Source organism: Trachypithecus francoisi, unplaced genomic scaffold (genome assembly GCF_009764315.1).
Source record: "Trachypithecus francoisi isolate TF-2019V2 unplaced genomic scaffold, Tfra_2.0 Lachesis_group6, whole genome shotgun sequence".
NCBI lineage: Eukaryota > Metazoa > Chordata > Mammalia > Primates > Cercopithecidae > Trachypithecus > Trachypithecus francoisi.
Genome location: NW_022681471.1, coordinates 46,744,775 through 46,767,030, shown reverse-complemented (window position 1 = coordinate 46,767,030; position 22,256 = coordinate 46,744,775). Strand labels below are relative to the sequence as shown.

At 38.0% G+C, this 22,256-nt stretch overlaps 1 protein-coding gene across 1 annotated transcript in view; it reads left to right on the top strand.

Annotated features, from left to right (window-relative positions):
- Positions 1–3,897: 3,897 nt before the first annotated feature.
- NRK (Nik related kinase) overlaps positions 3,898–22,256 on the top strand; it is a 140,271-nt gene continuing 121,912 nt past the window's right edge. The window contains 2 exon segments of the mRNA XM_033201516.1: positions 3,898–4,320; positions 11,883–11,948. Of these exon segments, the coding sequence (XP_033057407.1) occupies positions 4,264–4,320; positions 11,883–11,948 (123 nt within the window). The 5' untranslated portion in view covers positions 3,898–4,263.

Here is a 22,256-nt window from a genome sequence, read left to right as displayed (position 1 = left end):
GCCACTCACAAGTATATTGGAAGATACTAGACCTGAAATGTTTGGAATCACAGATGTGGGACTCTTCTTTTCAAAAAGATTGCTAAATAACCCTATGTCACTATTCCCACTCAGGGCAGGGCCCAGTAATGTACACAGCAAGCTTGTGCTAAGAGAAGAAGTAATTTTCATATATGAAGTGTCAAAGTAGAGGAAAACCAGTAAATGACAGACCTTTTTTGTATGCTTGAAAATTTTAATAAAGTATTTTATGAGATTTTAAACAAGTTTAAATAAAAATTTTAAATAAGTGTCTATTAAGGTATATATTGGCAATCTTAAGTGTGTAAATGAAAAAGAAGAAACAACCAAGAATATTTTGAATCTATATTTTTCATAATACACACATGCCCTTGAAGTGTAATCTCTTCAGATTATATGATTAACAACTTACATAGCAAAATGAGTATGTGGTTCTTTGTATACAAAGATGGAAGTACTGACTTTGGAGTTGTTTTCCCAGTAAAAGGATGTGGGTTGGCAAGAGGGGAGCTGCTATTAAGGGCCAAAGAGCAGAGAGATGCATACTGGTCCTCTAGGATATCAAACCCATGCCCTTGGTACTATGTCCATGGTACTACTACCAACTGAGCTACTGTCTGTAACCTTGCCATGTAACATCTCAGTTCTGTTAAGCATTATTGCTCACAAACACAGCCTACTTCAAATCCTTACTGAATAAAGTTTGTTCCCAGCCAAAAAAAAAAAAAAAACTCACGGGAAGGAATGGGAATATATTTTAATTTTTTAGCATTAAAAGTTGCTGTTTTATTTTCTGGAAGTTTTTTAGCTTGAAAACCATGATTTTGCGCTCTGAGGTGATCCACTTGGTGATATCTGCTTAAGCAGTCACTAGCTACTCTTAGGCAATGACTGGGTTCCATTTCTTTTTATAAATCCTGTTATTTCTGTTAGGAGGGTTTGAGGGCTGAAAGGGGAAGGGGGAACTGAATAGCTCAGGGGCCTAGCTAATGTCATCTGATCTCTCTTACCCCGAGGCTTTTTTGAATTTGGCTCCTCTTCACACAGTCTCAAAATATGCACCTCACTGGCCCTTCAACAGTCATTGACAAGTGGACTCTGGAGTCAGACTGCCTGAGTTGGAAGCCAGGCTCTTCCAATTACTAGCTGTGAGGCTTTAGGCAAGTTGCTTCATCTATCTGTGCCTCAATTTCCTTGACTAAACACTTGGGGGAAATAATTTAAAACCTAGAATAAATTGTCAACAAAATTAAATGAGATAATACATGCAAAGCACTTAGTCTGGTGCATACAGTAAGCACTTAATCAATTTTAGCTATTAAAATATAACAACAATTAAAAGTGCCACAGGGCTAATAGCCTTAAGATAACAGAATGGATTGGAGAAGAAGGGGATGGTACAAATATGGGACATGTAATGTTGGCAGAGAGATTGTTTCAGGGTAAAACACAATCTGAGAAATTTCTAGACCAGCAACATATTAGGGTTATTTCATGTAGTTTGAAGTCAGGAAAGAAAGAGATAAATAAGAACATTTTGGAAGGAGGCAGGGAGATGATGGTTGACAGAGTGAAAGGAAAAGAAGTCCTGAAGCTGGAAAACAAATGCCCTATTTCAAGGCTGTGCTCCTGTCACAGCCCCATGCCTGGAGGCCATCTATTTGCCTTCTGTCCTGCTAGAGGAGCTGACCTTCCCCAGGCTGGTCACGAAAATCCCCATAATGCCAGCTTACAAGGTAAAGTTTCCATGCTCTTCCATGCCTCCTTTCTCCCTTGAAAATAACAATAAATTTTAAAATGTGTAAGTTCTCTGTCAAGTTCTGGTCAAACACGTGGTTTCCCCTTCCTGCACCTGGGGAGGGGGGTGGTGTCCCAAGACCGATGTGGCTAATCCCTGTGGAGTCTCCAAGTGGCTAGCCTTCCACAGAGCCTTGCAACTAGTTAGCCCAATGATCTAGCCTGGATTGTTTTTCTGGCCTGGACTTGCCCCTCAGTCTAAAACAGTCTTTGCCATTAGGGGCCACGGGGCATTTTTCCCCACACTCCACGTTCAGCAAATCGCGTTGTAAAAAAAAAAAAATAAATAAAAAAGTCTTGACTTATGAACAGCCCTTCCCTTTAGTAAAGATTCTCTTCAGAGTTTTTTTAAATGTATTTTTTTATTCCGTATCTTATTTCTAAAAACTAAATGTGTATGTAAAAGTGTAATTTTCTATTAACTAGTTCACCCGCCCATCTCTAGTTAAGAAATGTTAATTTCAGACTCACATTTAGGAAGATTCAGAAGAGTTTTACTGATCATCCAGGAATTCTTAAAGTGTGTTTTAAAAGGGTTTATTTTGTGTGATAAAATTGTCAAGATTTGAATTATTGGAAAGTGTAATTTCTGTGGTGGTATCTATCATATTTGAATTATCGAGAAAATTCGATCCAGCACACCCGGGTTTGTTTTTGGGGGGAGGTAATAGTTGGTTTTCTCTGCAACCGTTAACAGAGAATTTTCTTTATTTAGCGAAACCCGGTTCCTCAGACAGGCTGTGGCCATTACACAGCTCACTGAGACTTGGAAGTTGAGGAATGTAAGGAGGTCAAACTCTGGCATTGAAACAGACAGGAAATAAACAAAATCTACCAATATGTAAAGATATTACAGAAATTAGAAGAATGAGTCAGAAGCGGACAGCTCGAGGTCAGTGGGAAGAATTATTCGTATAAATCTTCTTAAAAGAAGTAGGTAATTATTAATTAAAAAATAAAGAAACAGGAAAAAAGTCCCCCCACATGGCTTTCCGACCCCGGAGTTAGGGTGCGCAGAATGCCCTCTGGGAGCTCCAGAGAAAGTAAGCAGGATCGGGACATTTACTAAGTGCTCTCTGCAGAGCATGAGTTTAGAATGCGGTTAGTTTATGCACAGACTCCCCTTTCCACGAATGTTTCAAGGGGCTCTTTCTCAAAGCTGAATCACGTTTGTGAGATTGTTTTAAGCCATGTGTCAGTCCCCCAGCGCTTTAAAGGAAAACGGAAGCAAACAACTTGGGCACTTGGAAAAGTTTTGGAATTAATGAGCGAATGAATGAAACCCGGCCGGAACGCTGGAGACTGGAAGGGAAGCAGGATTTTTCTCCGCGCGCTGCGAATACAGTGTATGCAAAACTTAGGACCCAGGGCAGGCCGGGCTTTGGAGACACTCAGTCTTACTCAACCCTGAGCACCTGAGAACAGGTGCGGTTCTGAGTGAGACTGGGACCTAGCACGAACTACCCTGGGGCCAGAAGAGATAAGGCCTGCCGGAAGAGAGTTCCAAGCTCTGTCCATTCTGCTCTTGCCCTCGGCTAATGGCTTCGAAGGCCAAGCTGTGACAGCCCCGGGGCGCACTCGGTGCCTTCTTCTGCTCAAATAGGTGCTCGCCTAGGACTGATTCCCAACCCGTGGCAAGTCATTTCCTTCTGTAACTGGTGGGTCTTTGCAATAAATGGAGCGATAAAATCAGAGGGACAGAAAGAGAAAACAGACAACTAGAAAAGTCACAAGTGTTTCTTGGGAAGTCTAGGGCGCGGGTTGTTTGGACTGTGGCAAGGCTGTGGGGCCCAGACTGGGAGCGGCGCGGAGCGGGACCGGTTTTCCGGGGCTGGCAGCTGCCTGGAAAAAGTTTCCTGTGGAACATTCGCCAGCGGGGGCGGGAGCAGGGGCGGCTGGCGCAGCAGTGGATGTGGGAGGGGGCGGGAGGGCCGGGGGAGGCCGCGAAGGGCCTGCTCGCAAACCGTTATAGTCCTTCAGCACCTCCCTCGGCCGGTGGCCCTCCTAGCCTGCCTCCCCGCCAGGCGGCTGCCCACCTGGCGACGTGACGCTGCACCAATCCCTTTCGAGCTGCTCCCGGGTCCCCTCTCCTTGCACCGCCCCCCTCCCTACCCTGAAAGAGGCGCACCCTGACGGGGCAGACACAGCGCTCTCGCCACGGAGCACCCTTCTAGCTTCTTCATCTCCAGGACGGACGCTCAGGCTCCTCTCTCTCCTTAGCCCAACTTGCTTTCCCGCCTCACAAACTCTGGTTTCCCTCCACTCCCAACTCTTTTCACTCCACGTTTCCCCTCCTCTATCTCCCACGCCACGAACTCCAATCCCCCTGCTCCTTTCTCCTGCCCTTCCCCTTTCCCTCTCCTCCCTTCAACTCTTCATCCGCTTTCACCTCAGACTCTGCGCGCACCCAATTCAGTCGCCCACTCCGTTCGGGTCCTCGAAGCCATGGCGGGACCTGGGGGCTGGAGGGACAGGGAGGTCACGGATCTGGGCCACTTGCCGGTGAGTAGAGGACGCCCGTCGCCCCCCGAAATGCTCTCTTTTGGTGGGTTCTGAGTACCAGGGGGAGGGAGCGGACGCCTTCAAAACGGGCTAGACCAGGACTTCGACGGGTCTCGCGGGCGCGGAAGGGGACCCTGGGCCGGCATGCGGAAAAGGCGCCCCCTGGGCACCCGGACCGCACCAAACTCCAACGAAAGGCAAAGGCACGGGGTGGTGGGAAGGGGAGACCGAGAGAAGAGATGGCAGTGGGGTGCTGCGGGCCCTAAACAGCGGGGCATTTTAAATATGTGACCCGCCTTGTCTAGCGGAGCTCCAGTACCTGTCCTAGGCCGCTTGTTCCAACAGAGGCCAAAAAGTGCAACGTCGCGTGTCTGCCTGAGTACTCCTCCCTGTTATCCCGCCGCCCCGTCCTTTGCTGCTGCTTTTGCCATCGGAGATGCCTACTTGCGGGGTGACCTTTACTTTTAGGTGACAGCGACTAGAAAATTGAGGCGTTTGAGTCCCACTTTTCTAATTTTCTAATACACTTTCTAAAACCTTATTCTCGCCAGGGCAATGTTCCTGATTTAGTGTTGTGAGAGTGAAAGAAGTCGACGCCGTTTGAGGAAGGAGTGAATTCTGCACACACTCCTTTTTTTTTTTTTTTTTTTTTTTTTAAATATTGTGTTCCTTGCCCAACCAGATTTAGCTTTTTCTTGTGATTTTCATTTGTGGGCTCTTCTTTTCCCGAATGCCCAGCTTTCCTCTAGAGTTGTAATTGATTGGTAAACTATTATCGCCATCGTAATTAGTAGACTTACTATTTTGGCAGCGCAGTTTATTTCATTGGCATCTGGTTTGTGGCTAATATTGGATTCCACCCAAATCCGTGTTTCAAGTTCCCTTTTTAGATTGGCATTTCACTCGCACCCTGTCTTGAATGCAAAAGGCCCCAGGATTCTCCGAAAGGGAATAAGCAGGCACCCCGCTGGAATGATCACCAGGCAACTGTAGTTCAGGACAGTGGCCTGCTTGCTTTGAAAAAAGCTAAATATAACCTTAAGGTTATAGGACTATTCAAAGTCGATTGACTTAATTTTACACATATTTGGCATTTAAAGAATGTGTTTTTGATTATGATAGAAGCCTGTCTCGCTCAAAAATAGGGCATTCCCAAAGCCTTCCCTATATGATTTTACACTAGATGCTGTATGTGGAGAGGTAAGGTGGTACACATGGGTAACATTTTACCAAATTGTTCTCTGCCAATCAGTGCAAACATGAATTACAGATATTAGTGTTGCGGTTATTTATGCAGCTTCATAAAATATATCACAGAACTTTAAAAAATTAAATCTTTTCTCATTCTGCATGCACCCAGAATTTCTTCCTTTCAGTGTGGATACATGAGATTTCCGGACTATGGAGGCCTCAATTGGTGGTTTCCTTTCTAAGCAGAACTTTTATATTCAGACTAGATTTGCACCCAAGTAAAAGTATAAAACCAAGGAATAAAATGTTACCCTTCCTCCAACATTCTCTGCCTATGGTTGGGAAGAGAGAAAAAAAGCAAACTAGGGCAGATATGTGAAACTGATGCAGGCAGGTGGGCAAACTGAAATAAACTCCCTTCTAAATATGACTAAACGGGTGAATGGGAAAGACCTCATAGAAATGATACGGCAGGGAATTCCAAACCCAAGGAAAAAAAGAAGAAAAGATTTTACTGCCACACACAAAAAAGAAAAAATGGGGGAAGTGGCCCAGACTAACTGACCCGGTCATGGCCCTGGGACATAAGAATTTGGTGGAGCCCAGGAGATAAGAGGAAAGGCTGCAGTCTTTACATTGCAGTTCAGTGGAATATTAGTTTCCTGGAGGTTGGTGGAGTGGGTGTGTGGGGATAGTAGAAAGATAAGGTTGGTTTTTAATGTAAGGGGAGTAGCGAGAAGATACAAAACTTCAGGACACTGATGCTTGGCCTCATTTTCCAGACTTCATGAAAGTCTCATAAAGTCCTCAGAATTCTAAATTTTATACATGAGACATTTTGTTTCATTGGTGGTTTTTCACTCTCTGAGCAATTTATGCATAATTCTCCCCTGTCCTCAAACACCCAGATTCAAACCCTAAGAAATCTAGCAGAAGAGCAGTAGCATGCCCTTTAGAATTTTCTTTACTGTCAAATTTTTAGACATGGAAAGTTATTGTTGCTTTGGTCACTGAGTTATGTTTTTCAGCGATTTGGGGTTTCTGTACATTTGATTTATTTTCTGACTCTGAAGAAATAAAAGCAAATGAAGAGGTGAAGAGACATCTGAATCAGTTGTGTTGAAGTTTGCATTTTGATGCAAAGTAGAGTTGATAAAGCAAGTAAAGAAACCTTCATATGATGGTATCCCTTGCAGTAATTATCCTCAATAGGACATATGTGAAGGTCAGAAAATTGCCATCTGTAAACACCAAATATACCAATTTGGCAGCTGGCAGACAATGAGGGAAGATTCAAACCTTGGAGTTGCAAACCGAGAAAAAACATTCAGAATGTGGAAGAATAATAAATATGGCTCTAGTTTAAAATTGACACATTATGTCCTTTGCAGGCCTAGCCAGCTAAATGACCACAAGACAAAGACCCTTGAGGGAGGATAAACTTGCTTTACAAATTGAGACTTGAAGAAATTGGTAGGTTATTTGGTATTTTTGTTATTAGATAGATATTATTTTTAAACCCAAAAGAGTAAGCAGGAGTGAAAACTGGGAAACAAGAAAGGGTGAGAAAATTATATAACTTTCAAAATTAAAACATTCACTTTTATACAATGATATAACTTTTTCACATAACGCACTAAAGTCAGAGACAAAATAAGAGAGCCAATGTAATTACAATAGATCAATTCCATTATGTTTGTTAATTAATGGGTTACTGTAATTTTCTGATTTTCTATTGAATAAATATTTTCTGTAGGTGAAAAAACAAAAAAGAAAGTGCAGAGATTTGTGGTTTGTGTTTCCTTTCTGAAAAGAGAAGTATAAAGCTTTATGTCTTGATATATATCTTTGTAATATATGTGTGTATATATGTATATATATTCACCTCGACCACCAGCAATACCTAGGGATGTGTGTTTGCCTCTCTCTATGTGTGTATATATATACACACATACACACACACACACATATGTATGTTTGTTTTGATGTGTACGTATATATATATAATCATATATATATGACCATATGTGTGTGTGTGTGGTGTGTGTGTGTGTGTGTGTGTGTATATTCCTAGTATGCCTGTGTCCTTGAGACTGGAAACTATTTCTTCCTCTCCAAATCTGTCATGTCTTTCACTATGACTATCCCCTTTGCCTTCTGTGCCCAGTATGGTAATGACATTCCTCACGGCTGTGGCCTTGGTATTTGACACTGCCATGTGTAGTCCTAATCTATATTGGGGTCAGGATTAGACAGGCCTTGAAGGGACAGTAGTGGCAGAGGTTATCTGAAATAGCACATGATCCAAAAACTATATTTGAAATACATTAGGCTTATATTTAAGTATGACTTCCAGCTCTACCCAGACCAGGCCTGCTATCCACATTTGGTCATGAGAAATTTCCCACTTTACCAAGTTCCTTAGCCCCTGTTTAGAAGCAGTTTTATCTTCATTTCAGTCAACTATGATTGAAATATTCAGCATAATCCTCAATTGCACATATATAGAGCATCACCTCTTCATAACACTGCACATCAGTTTATTTTCTGTCTTTTTTCTTCTCCAGTTTCTAGAGCAATGGTTTTCATATGGTAGTGCACAAGAACAGTGCACAAAATTAAGAATAATTTCGAGATTTAGGGACCCATCATCAAAAATTCTGATTTCATAATTCTATGATAGGTCCAAGGAATCTGTATTTTTAACAGTATTACCCAGATGATTCTCATGTAGCGAGAGTCTATACAGTCTACAGTTTGAGAAACACTGGTCTAGAGGAAAAGATTTCCCCCTTAACGTCACCATGTAAATTGTGAAGCCCATTCCTCTGTCTCTGAAACTCACTCTGGCACTCATCTTGCCGTATCTATCCCTTTCATGTTCTCTCTCCAAAAACTCTTTTCATAAGATTGCTGTTTCTAATATTACAAGTAAAAGGAGAAAAGCCTCTGCTATCTCCTTCAAGGTACCGTGCAGTCTCCTTCTTTTTGCAGCCTGACTGCTGGAGCGTGTTTCCTCACTCTCCTTTACTATCCTAAATTTGAAATTTCTTGCTACTCATGTTGACCATTTTTGGTTCCCTTTTCTCCTTAATCTCTGCCGTATTTGGTTCTGTGGATCAGCCTCTGCTTTGAAATTCTCTCCCTTGACCAGTTAACACTGCTTTCTATTGGCTCTTTTCCTTCCAGTTACTCCCATCCCTGGCTTTTATTAAAATTAGCCATCAAGATGGTCTTTCTTCCCTGCCCTTGAATTCAGGAGACAGAAACAACTCCCCAGAATTTGAGATTTCAGTGGGCAGGGAGACTAGGACTTTTAAAATGCAGGAGATAATTTAGATGCATAGAAAGAGATAACGAAAGTACAATAGGTTTGTCTAACAGTTTATGGTTCAAAAATGTTTTAAGACTTGGATTTTTAGTAATTTATTGTAAGACAAACTTAGAAATTAGTTTCTTCTTTACTGACCATTTTGTATACCCAAATGGGACATCAAGACATACCAACCCCCCAAATAATCTCCAAATTGGTATAGCACTCATAGATACGAACATCTATCCTCTTCTGTTTTTCTTATCTCAAGGTGGCAGGGCAGAGGAAAGGACCAAATAATTATGGAGACTCCTCTGACGTGAAACTTTTGTTTTCATAGTGACCAAAAAGATTGTTCCTTTCCAATTCTTCCTTCCTTGGAAATCCAAAATAAACTTGCTCTGACTGTAAGTCCAAAATATATGAGGAATTTGGCGTTGTTAACCTAGTATTAAGCATAGTCCTCCTCTTTTCCCCAATTTAACGTTTAGTCTTGAAAGAGAGTAGCATGGAGATGGGGAACAAAAAATAGCATATAGGACTAAAGAAAACAATATAGTCTTAGAATATATGAATACTAAGTTGAGCTGCCTTTAAGATGAAATTTTTTAAATGTTCTTTTATTAAACATGAGTATGAAGATGGTTTGGTCATTTGAGAGCAGAAAACAAGTTTCCTGACATAGATATGAGGCCTCCATGAATATCTACAGGCATTTTATTCTAGTCCATTTCCTTGGTGTCTTTTTTGAATAGTTAGATAACTGTATTCAAATCAGGGTAAAGTTTTTATGTTATTGAGGACTAGAGAAAGGAATAAAGAAATTTAAGACTGTGCTCAAAGACTCAAAAATACAGGTTGTACAGCTGTTACAATAATTCTCTAATATATGTTATCTTTTCCAGCTAAAATGCAGCGTTAACTATAGCAAAGAATAGTTTACCAATAGGAATCAGGTAACATGTTTGATTATTTTGACAGATGGCCAAAGATTGTTTCTCCAGAATTAACAATGTCTAAAATAAATCCCTCAATGATATCCATCACATAAATGTGCTACGGTGATAAAGTCTTCAAGTCAGTCCCTAATAACTTTTTTGTTGGCTTTTCTCTTGTAAATCTTTCAATGAGTTATAACAAAAGTGATATGCTTAATAATAAGGATAATATAATGATCTATTTTTACTTCTTAGATCCTAAAAATTGTCTTTTTAGATAAATTACATGTTTGTTGGGAGTATATTTCCTAAACTATTTGTTTGAAATAACTGTGTATTGTGATCTTAACTTTGATGATCATTTTGAAAAACTAAGCTGCTAGGCTGCTGCTTTATCTAACAATGCTTTTATCAATTCAGTGGAAACATCTAGATTTTAGAATGATTGATATGTTGTGATTTTCATCTGTAGAATTTTAGAGCTGGGAGATTACCTATCACAATACTTTTATTTTATATATGTGAAAACTGAATCCCAGAGAGAATAAATAACTTACCCAGAGTCATATAGTTAATTAATGGTAGAGCTGGGGCTAAAATTCAAGTCTTCTGACTCTCTGTCCAGTTGGATACTTATTGAATGATGTAATCCCAAAGCTGTGTCATTTTCCTATGAGAGTTTTGCTAGATTACACAAATATCATGGCAGTTTTAAGGAGTTTATAATTTCATTCATCTAAGTTGCATATGCTCAATAGTTTTCCTGTTTAGCTTGTATTTATCACAGCAATCAAAATGTTTTCAAACAGGATTAAACAACGTTTGTGTATATAAAATAAATTTTCAATAAAGTATGTGAATTTCCAAGAATTTGCCAATGTTCTTACCATTTTGTGTATAAATTGGCATCTACTCATGCCTCATATAAGTTTTACTAAAATAGCAAAATAGGCTGCTAGACTGAAAGTTCAGTGATAAAATTCAAGAAACCGTGTTTTGTGGTGAACAATCAAGGAGTACCCATATTTAAAGGTAAGAAAACAATACTTGAAGATAAATATGGAAGCCTCACAACTCTATCCCAAAACATGTTATGTTTTGTTTCCTATGATGCCACATTTAGGGTTAAGTCACAGAAAACGTCACTTTGTGCCATGAACAGGTATTTAGCAGATGCAAAGTTTAACTTTTAAAAAATTGTCTAATTTTCTTAAAATGATGCTCTTTTAATATCATGATCTTGCTTTGTCATTCATATTTAGAGATGGTATTTCTTTCTTAAGAGCTGTTACAGGTTGGTGCAAAAGTAACTGCAGTTTTGCCGTTATTCTGACGCCAAAACCACAATTACTTTTGCATCAACCTGTAATTCAAATAAGTCGTCTAAACTTTGTATCCAACATCTAGTCATTATTGTTGCATGTTAAATTTTCTGCTTGTCTAGTTATCACTCAAAAGAATAATATCGGCTGGGCACAGTGGCTCACGCCTGTAATCCCAGCACTTTGGAAGCTGAGGCAGGTGGATCACGAGGTCAGGAGTTCGAGACCAGCCTGGCCAACATGGAGAAACCCCGTCTCTACTAAAAATACAAAATAAACTAGGTGTGGTGGCGCACGCCAGTAATCCCAGCTACTCGGGAGGCTGAGGCAGGAGAATCACTTGAATCCAGGAGGCAGAGGTTGCAGTGAGCCAAGATCACGCCATTGCATGCCAGTCTGGGCAACAAGAGTGAAACTCTGTCTCAAAAACAAACAAACAAAAAAAAGTAATATTAAAATAAAAGAGCACTTCCATTGCAAGTAAATGAACTTATTTCTATTTTATCTTTCTAATTACCTCATTGTTATGCCTCAGTCTTACATAATTGTGTGCATTTTACAGTTTTATGATAAATAATTACATGACTACTTAATGTCCATACTGCTTATTCTTTTTAATAAATGAATATAGTCAGTTCAAGGAGATTGTGACGTGTCTATTCTTTTGGTAAATGACATTTAGGTTCTTCCCATGTAAATTTAAATGGAACAAGGAAGATTGGAAATACCGCTTAAGATAGTTGAATGCTCGCCTAATTTCCTATGAAGATTGACAGTTTTTGTTTTACTTTTTTGCAGGATCCAACTGGAATATTCTCACTAGATAAAACCATTGGCCTTGGTACTTATGGCAAAATCTATTTGGTAAGTTGACTTACATTATTTATTCATTCTTCATTTTCTAATGACAACAAAGATTGTGAGTCAGACCTTCACAATGCAAATCACATAATGCCAAAATATGGCATTTCACTTTGAGAGATAAACCAAATTAGATAGCCCAGTGACACCTGTAAGAATTACTGTTTATTATCACAAAAGTAATGGATTGGCTAATCTGTAGTGAACCAACCACCCGAACATAACATCTAAAAATTAGCAGAAAATAAATAAAGTCACCAATGGAAAATGGAAGTAATTCAAATAAGATATACCCAATAAGATATTACTTGTATTATAGTATATATCCATACCATTCTAATTACTCACATTCAACTGAAAACTGAATATTATTAAAAGGAATGTTTCCATAACATTCTATATCATACTGTGTACTTGAGTGTGCACATGTGTGATAAAATTTGCTAAAGAATCTAACAAGGAAAAGTCTGAATTTATTTAGTGATTACTTATTAACACTAAGTATGTGCAGATGCTGTGATAGTCTCTGGGAATAAAATGATGAACACAGCAGATAAGGTCTCTGCTTTTTTGTGGCTTATGGTTGAGAAATGTATTGATTAAGTTTGTATATGTTGTATGTGTGGGGGTTGTTGGAGCCACGCATTACATAAGTAAGCACACAAATAACTGTATACTTCTGTATCTGTGGGTTCCACATCCGTGGATTCAACCAACGTTGGATCAAAAATTTTAAAAATACATAATGTATAGACTTTTGTTCTTGTCATTATTCCCTAATCAATAAAGTATAACAACTATTTACATAGCATTTACATTGAATTAAATGTTATAAGTAATCTAGTCTCATTTAAATTATACTGGAGTATATGAGTGAGTAGGTTATATGCAAAAAAATTACTATGCCATTATATATCAGGGACTTGAGCATCCCCTGATTTTGGTGTACACAGTAGGCCCTGAAACCATTCCCCCACAGATACTGAGGGATGACTGTAATTGCAACTGTGATATAAGATCTGTAAGAAAATTCTTGGTGATATAAAAGCATAAAGCAAGGGGGTTTAATTTAGATTGAAAGGTCAGTGTTGATCTCCCACTCCCTGGAAAGGGAAAGTGACCATTAAACTGATATCAGGAGGATAAATATGAGGTAACCAAAAAAAGGTGTGGTTGTGGAGGATGATGTTACTACATTCTAGGTGGAGGTATGGACAGTGTTAAGTGCTGGTTTGGGGCAGAGTGTTTTAGTAGCCATATCACACTGATCAGGTACCTTTCTACTCTCTAATAAGGGGAATTTACATTTTCTCAATCTTGTGTAATGTTCTATACAATTGCAGTGCTCTTTTTTCCCAGGCCTGTTGCTAAAAAAAAGGATTACTGTCCTTAGGCTGATCCTTACAGCAGACTGATCACAGGTCCTCTACATATAGGTTGTGTAGAGGTGTCTTAATATAAGCCCAGAGGAAGGGGCTTCTTTCTAGTTCAGAAAAGGGTGCCTTTTTTCTTGCCAAGTCTTGCAACTTTGGGACTACATCTACACAGAGGGGCTTCTTTTCTTATTCATCTGCCCAAGTAGGAATGGAGGATGCTTTTTAAACTTTGCACAAAGCTCCTATAGGGCCTGCTGCTGTGGTTCACTCCTGTAATCCCAATACTTTGAGAGATGAAGGCAGGAGGATTGCTTGAAGCCAGAGCTTTGAGATGATCCTGGGCAACAAAACAAGACACCTTTTCTACAAAAAATTAAAAAGAAAAAGTTAGCCCGGTGCAGTGGGTGTGCACCTGTAGTCTTAGCTACTCAGGAGTCTAAGGCAGAAGGATCACTTGAACCCAGGTGCTTGAGACTGCAGTGGATTATGTTTACACCACTGCCCTCCAGTCTGGGTGACAGAGCAAGACCTTATCTCTTAAAAAATAATAATAAAATAATAAATTAAATAAAGCACCTATAGCATAGAAACTGAGTAGTAGAAATAGCATGTGGACAGGTCTTCAAAACAGAAAGAACCTTGGTGAATATAGGGAACAGAGGGAATGTTAGTATTCATGACCAAATCTTTTCAAACCATTTTGATCATATCTATTAACAGATCCAATAAGCTGGAGACGGTGATATGATATAGACTGAAATATATTGTTTATGCTACCTCAATTGCATCCTGTGCCGAACGATTATTTAACATTTATGTGATCTAGGTCAATTTTGCCACCTTATACATAGATACCTGCATCTTATACATAGACAGAATATTTATGGTACATTTACAGTCTCCATGGCTCTATTCACATTTTAGTTCCTTAGGGTATGTGTGTAAGTGTGTGTGTATACTTATTCTGATTCAAATGTACAGAGTCACCAGATGTAAGAAATAAAAAGCTCAGAGTCATATAAGGTAAGAAGCAAGGTTAAAATCAGGCAACACAGAAAGATGGCTGCTCATTATCATTCATGTGATAACGAACTTTGATGGCACCCAAAGAAGAAAGGTAAGAGGGTAAAATGGTAAGTTGTGCATGTGAATATCCTTTTTTAAAACTCAGAGTTTATTGGGGTATAATATATATTTGTAAGATTAACTCTTTTAAGTGTACAAGTTTATGAGTTTGGACAAATGCGTACAGTCATATAACTGCCACCACAATGAAGATTTTCAATGTACATCTTAAACTAATCACAGTCTAGATTCAAGGAGTATTCTACCTCTTCACTGTGTGGTGTCCCAACTGGTGTACTAGGGTTATGGCTGTCATCTATTTTGCTTTTACATATGCTACAAACCCACAAAACGACTGTACTTTCCCTATACTCATTCTTTTCCACTTTTCACTACTACTATTTTTAAAATTTAGCCAATCAATTATCTTTTACAGCAATTAAAAGTCAGAAAAAGTCTTTTACGTTTATCTTCATTTTAACCATTTCTGGAATCTTCATTTCTTTGTGTAGATCCAACTTTCTCTCTGGTATGTAGAACTTAAGCCTGAAAAACTTCCTCTAGTATTTCTTATAGTCCAAGGCTGCTGGATAATGAATTCTCTGTTTTTGTATGAAAAGTCTTAATTTCTCCTTCAGTTGTGAAAGATATTCACACTGTGTATAGAATTGTGGATTGAGAGTTATTATTTTTTTTCTCTCAGCAGTTTAAACACACCAATTTGTCTTCAGACTTGCATAGTTTCTGAAGTCTGCTGTAATTCTTACCTTTGCTCCTTTATATTTTGTCTCTGGCTTCCTTTAAGATTTTTCTCTTTGTCTTTGTTTTACAGCAGTTTAAATATGAAATGTCTGGAGGGGTGTGTGTGTGTGTGGTGTGTGTTGAAAGGATATTTATCTGAGATAATGTTTAGAGATCTTTGGGGTTCTCTGAGCTTCCTGGACATGTGGTTTGACATATTTCATTATTTGGGAGAAATTTTTGGCCTTTATCTTTTCAAATTTTTTTTTCTACTCTATTGCTTTCTTCTTCTTTTGGAAATCCAATTTCATATGTGTTAGGCCTTTTGATATTATCCCTCAGTTCTTAAATGCTGTGTTTTGGAGTGTGTTTGTGTGTGTTTCATCCTTTTTTCTCTTTGTGTTTCAATTTTGATCAATTTTTTTTCTATCTTCACTTTCACTGATTCCCTTCTCAGCTGTTTCAAGTCTGCTTATGAGACTGTCAAGGACATTCTTCAACAATACTACTGTTTTTCATTTCTAGCATTTCTACCTGACTGTTTAATAGTTAACATGTGTACTGAAATCCCCTATTTGTCTGTTCATATTTTTCATTAAAACATTTCATGCATTAATCATAGTTATGTTAAATTCTCTGTCTGATGGATTCAACATCTAAGTCATCTCTGAGGCTGGTTATGTTGATTGCTTTGTCTCTTGAGAATGTTCTTTATTTTGCTTTATTTCATATTTTTTATTTAAATGACATAGTATGTAGAACAGTAGAGATTAAAGTAAATAGTACTTATTTCTTGAAATGGGCACACTTTTTCAGCGAGGTTGTTTATATGAGAATTCACTCAATCTAATAAAAAGATAAACTACGTTTGAGTTATGTTTTTGATATGGTTACTCTCAGTTCACTACCAGCTTCAGATTCCTCTAATACCTTGTGCGTATGTGGGGGTTGGTCTTCTGGAGAGTTTTTCTGAATATCCCTGTTCTTTTCTCAACTTTCCATCTTCCCTGTCTATCTGTGCCTCAGAGAGATTCTCTCTCCATGTTGTTGCCCTCCCCTGATGGTATACTGCTATTGCTTCTTATTAAGTGCTTATTGGTCTGGTGGTGTGGGCAGGGAGAAATGCTCTGTTTTTATGCTTCAACCTCAGTCTTGTAAGATCCTGGGCCTCTGTGTCACAGGAGTGGGACTTTCTTAGTTATACTTACCCTCTTCTAGTGGTAGGATACTTCTAATTGTTTGGGCCCGCAACTAATTATTGTCCTTCCCCCAGAATTGGAGGAATTTTTTCTGTTTTTACCTTTCCCCAGCTGCAATAGGTCTTCATCTTTACCCTGGGGAGAATACACTTTGCTGCCTTTCCCCTAGGGCTTAAGACTTTTATTCATGAAAGGGAAAGGAACTGATCTGGTTTCCTACCTTTTCCACTGCAGTGGCTACTCATCTCCAACTGATCTGTACCATAAATCTGCATGTTTGTATAAATTTGTCCTGTGTCTAAGGCTTCCAAGGGTTCTATACTCTCATGCTAACCCACATTTGCTCTTTAGCTATTCACTAAAAAATTGCATGCTTGTAACCAAAATATCTCATGCATCCCATAAATATATACACCTATTGTGTGCCCACAAAAATTAAAAAAAAAAAAAAGAAAAATTTAATTGAATTCTTTATACCTGCTTCTGTTGTGACCTTGTGTTCCCTCTACAGCCACAGGTGAGCTAGTGCTCACGTCCCATCTCTTTTTGCAGGTGCTTGTCTTTCTTCAGACCTCAGGCTAGTTGGTTGCCTTGAGACTTCTCTCTAGATTGAAGAAAAGTTATGATTACATAGATTATTCAGCTTATTCTTGTGAGGTTGGATGTGGCACTCTTTCCAACTTTCACATCCTCATCAAAAGCAAAAAGTCCACGTTAATTCCTTTTAACTGAATGTTCTTGAAGAATCTACCATATGCTAGATCCTCCTGCACACATTTATAAATCCTAAGAATTTTCTGTGTACCTACTCAGATCCAGAGATAGACAATAATTTCTAACATCAGATATTCAAAGTACAAACTTCTGTGTTATAGAAGCTAGATGCTTACAAAAACTTTATTTACACCAGAATGATTTTCGTCTGTCACTCATTGACTTTACCTCTTTTTTTCTACCTCTAATTACTGTAAAAATGTTTGGGATGGTGGTGCTATACACTGATAACACCCTCATGGAAAACAATCTGGAGTATGTAAATAAACACTTTAAAAATGTTTATTCTCTTCACACCAATAATTCAACTTTTGGAAATATATGATAAACATCCCAGACATAGAAAAACATGTAGATATACATTGCAGAAGAAACATAGCATATTCTGGTGAAAAAAGGGCGTGCTTTGAACCAGGCAGACCTGATTGAGTGCTTACTTAGCCATTAACTAGCTATAACCTTGAGCAAGTCACTTAAACTAAGTTTAAGTTTCCTTATTTATAAAATGGGACTAATAATACCTACCTTGGGAGTTGCTATAAAATATCAAAACATATACATATATATACACACTTATATTTGGAATATGGTAAATATCTGCTAAATGGCAGTTATTGTCATCATTATTGTTTCTATTATTTTTAAAAAGTTCAATGACAATAGTTTAAAAAGATGGAAGTAAACTACTTTTTAAAAAGTTAATATATCATTGTCCTATAAAGCAATATTTATGAAGTTATCTAGCAGCATAGAACCATGCTTAAGGGCTTAAGTAAAGTATTCCATATTATATGTGTGCCCCAATTACAGCTATGTTAAAACATGCAGATTAAAAAATGGTGAATTAATGATTAGAATAGTGAGATAATTGGATTTTTTCTTTTCTAATGTCTGTAATATAATATTTAAGTACAGAACATCTGTATCTGTATGTATATTTTACATATTATATATATGTGTGTGTGTTAGACAGTACCAAATGTTGTATAAATAACCTGTACTGCAAAATAGAAGCATGATACCATTCAAAATTAATGTCAGAGTGACTCATAGAGTCCTTTGCTTTTTCAGTGCTGCCAACCACATCCCCTGCTGGAGTTTGTTTTGGTTAAAGTCTCTCCAATGTCTTCCAGCTTGTTTCCAAGGCCTCGTTCCCTGGCAGGTTTCCAGCTGTCTGCTGAGGTCTGTGCACGTTGAAATGAAGGCTGAGTCTCACACTACTATTGTAATCCTTTTCCTTTCCTTCTTTTCCTCTAATTAGATGCCTATCCTCTCACCTTCTCCCACCTCCTGCCAGTTCAAACCTCACTTGAAATTGTGGGTTCTATTTTTCTCTCTTTTTAGGAGAGAAAGTACTGCTTTTCTTTCATTTTGTTGTTTTTTTTTTTTTTTTTTTTTTTTTTTTTTTGCCCCAGTAGGGTTAGAGAACATAGTTTTCTCCTCACCTTTAACTGTTAGTCTCATAGTTTATGGGTCGTCATTTTAATTGGAGGAATGTTTAGTATTTGATCATGTGAAGCCATATTAGAAAAAAGAAAATAGGTTGGAACTCATTTTTAATGGTACTATTAAAAACAAATAATTTCCCCAAGAGCGATAGACACAGAAAGACCACAGTACTAAGAAATAGACCAAGACTTTTAGGGTGGCAAAGTTGGAGGTGGCAACCTGACTCTCCCAGTAACTGACAGTAAACGTGCTCTTGACTTTCTGGGCCCATTCCTTCAACAATAAAACAAATGTATTAGGCTCAATAATCTCCAGGCTTTCTTCTGGCTCTGAGATATTGCACCTAGTACAGTGCCTGGCACTCAGTAAAATGTAGCCTATTCTTATTCTTACTGTCATCAGCATAATTATAGTAATCCTATCGTCACTTCTCTACCTTACACAGTAGAAGATGATTATTGGCTATTAGCTGGAGTAGTTCCACTTTTTAACAAATAAAATGATTTTTAACATGTTTTTCTATTCTTTCTTCTATTTCACCACCTGACAGTGAGACCTGATTTTTAGCTCAGTAACTAATAAGACACTCAATGTGAAGGTAAAACTGGGTAGCAGGTTTATTGGGATGGTAGGAATGCTTCATTGTATGTTATATGTCATCTAACACCATTTTGTTAAGCATAATACTAGTGAGGTGAGACAATGAATTGGATATCCAGAATGAACGAGTTTGCCTTGGCCCTTCATGAGGTCTTGACTACACCCCTAATATCAATCACCTACTCCTACGTTACCATTTGCAGGTGGTGAGGACAGAAAAAGGAATGGGAAAGGATTCAAGGCAACCATTTCAAGCAAGGGAAAAATTCACCTGAAATAGAGTAAATTTCTAAGTTGGGCATAGAGCCTAATTGCCATGTATGCTAATGCCTAGTTGAAATTCAGTTAAATACTGGTGAAAGAAAGGGACCACCCCAAGTTTCTTAGTGTTCTAACACCTAAAAACACACCATGGCCATAAGTAAGCATCCATCCTTGAAAGAAATCACAGGAGTCATCTGTCTCTTGGTGGTCAGTAGATTAAGTGAGATATATGAAGGTCACAGTCAGGAGCAAATTCCTGAATTGTTTGCACTCTGAAAGTATTAACAGTAAATATGGAATTTCTTTTCAAAACAATGCATCACCCTTAAATTTGGTGTTATAAATCACCAGCTGACACATCACTTTTACTTGCAAACCTCACCAGACAGGTGAGATTTAAGTTTATTAGTTATATTTTCTGGATTTGAAGTTGGTGCAGGGAATGGGAATGGAAAGGAAGGAAAGGAATGTTGTCCTCAAAGTTGATGACATACAATTTATGATGTTTTAAATTACATTTCAGAAACACAGTGCTGACATTTGGGTTGCCTAGCCACTGGGCCTATTGGACGGGGATCTGAGTATTTTTCCTTTAAGGCTGAAATTATACTGTTTATTTGCCTACCAAATGTCTAGCACCGTGAATGCTTTCTTTTTAGGTAGGAAAGTTTCTTCACATCCTTGCCATTTTGCAAATATAGCTTAATTAAGTCAGCCAACAAATAATGCTTGAGCACCCATAAAGCACATAGCACTATGCGTTTCATTATACATTGCAAGTTTCTGAAGCAGGAGCTGAAGCCGAAGCTGAATTGAGGCCACAGGCATACTAGGCTATTGTGCCTTCGTAGTACAGTGCCACAAGTCCAGAGTTATGTCTTGGTTCCACCTTCATCCTGTGACATTGTGATAATGTGCTTCAAAAGTAGGGATTGGTCTTTCTTAAGGAACCCTCAGGCTACTCTAGCATAGGAAACATTAAATTTACCTATTAAATAACATTGCTTTGAATGTGTAAACCATTCTGTAATAAAAATTCAAAAAATACATTTATTGAATGCACACTATGTCCCAAGTACCATGTTACATACTAGGTGCTAGTTAGAATGATCAGACTACATTTTTTAGGAGTGGTCATTTTTATTAAGTTAGTTTTAGTAGATATAAGAAAGGAAGTATGTTCTGTATGACCATGACCGCTTTATTTGAAGAGGGAGTGATGGGTAATGGAAAGGAATGAGAGAGGTTGGAAAAAATGAAAAGAGGAAATTGGGACATAGTTTTTTTGTTTTTGTTCCTGGATGTAGAAAGTCTAATGAAGCTTCTAAAGAATGAGACTCCAAGAACAAGCTTTTCCTCAATAAGAGAACAGGTTGAATATTTGCAATGGGGGTGAAAAAAAACAGCATAGGCTAAATAAATTGAGACTCAGGGGGCCAAATTAGTGGAAATTGCTGAGGCTTACAGGCCTTGGAGAAAAATGGAGTATTTCTATCTTGGCCGTGACAACTCTCCAACTGTGGAATAAAATCCAGGCCTCTGAGTTGCAGGCTTGACTTTTTGTTAATATGTTATACCAAAATTTTCTTTTGCTTCCCAATAAATCTTGAGGGAGGATGAAGCAGTTAGTAGCTGACAGGTATGAAAGGGGAAAGTAAATGTCATGGGAGTTCTGCTCCCAAGAGGTCATAATTATTTTTCACAACTACTTTAATCTGTTTAATATGTTCACAGATATATATTGGGAAGGAATTCAAATTATGTGTTTGGTGTATTGGGGTAACACAAAATATATTATGTCATTTCTGCAGATGCTTAATCCAGTTGATTGTTATAAAGTTCTTCCAGGTGCAGGAAAAAATAAATTTAAATATTTGGGGACAAATACACATTTCTAAACAAAAGCCAAAACTAATAAATTCTTTATAGCATGGTGGCTTTGGTCAACCAGATAAAAACATACCAATTATGAAAATATTTATGAAACGTAAGTATAAATCTCTGGGGAAATAATGCAGTTACCTGAAAATAGACATACAAAATTGCCTAATTGCTGCTAAACTTATATATTTAATGCTATTTTTAATGTATCAGTCCTAGGAAAATTTATCTGTATAATATTTTATAAACCACTTTAAAGAGTGGTGAGGGTGGGTTGGGCAGTGTTAGAAGTAATAATGTAATCTTTAGTGTATCAAAAAGCAAATTTTGTTTTATTTTGCTTTTGCGTATATATGTACATATATATATATATAATATATATATATATATATATATATAAAATTATGGTCAGCTTTTCAGAGTAAATTCTGTTAAGGTGGTTAAAGTATCAAGAGTTCTTTCTTTAGTTTATCCTCTAGCAGTTGACCACTAAAAACTAGTGAACTTGGTCCTCATCACATTTCATGAAACACGCTTTGGAAAATAGCACTTCAGCAGTTGTTACTCTTGAAATAAGAATAGTCCTAACCTGATTTTAGGACTTCCAGCATTGTACCATACTTGTGCATCTGTGTCTAAGGTAGTTGTGTGGGTGGTGCCAAAATTGCACTTGGTGATTAATGTGCTGCTGTAGCTCTCTGAGGGTGTCAAAAGAAAAGTAGAAGCTCTTATAATTTTATGATGCTGAGGCTACTCTGAAGGCAGGCTCCTAAAAAGAAGCTTATCAGTAAGACTAAATTAAAATATCACAGAATATAAAAAGATATAAACAGATCCTTATCCTGCAGTTTTATTTTTTCCTGCTTACCTACACCCAGGTTGTTATAAATTCCTCCTCTACCAGAGCATAAAGAGAGGGAAAATGAAGTGTCAATTGTGTATTATTTCAATTGAAGAAATTA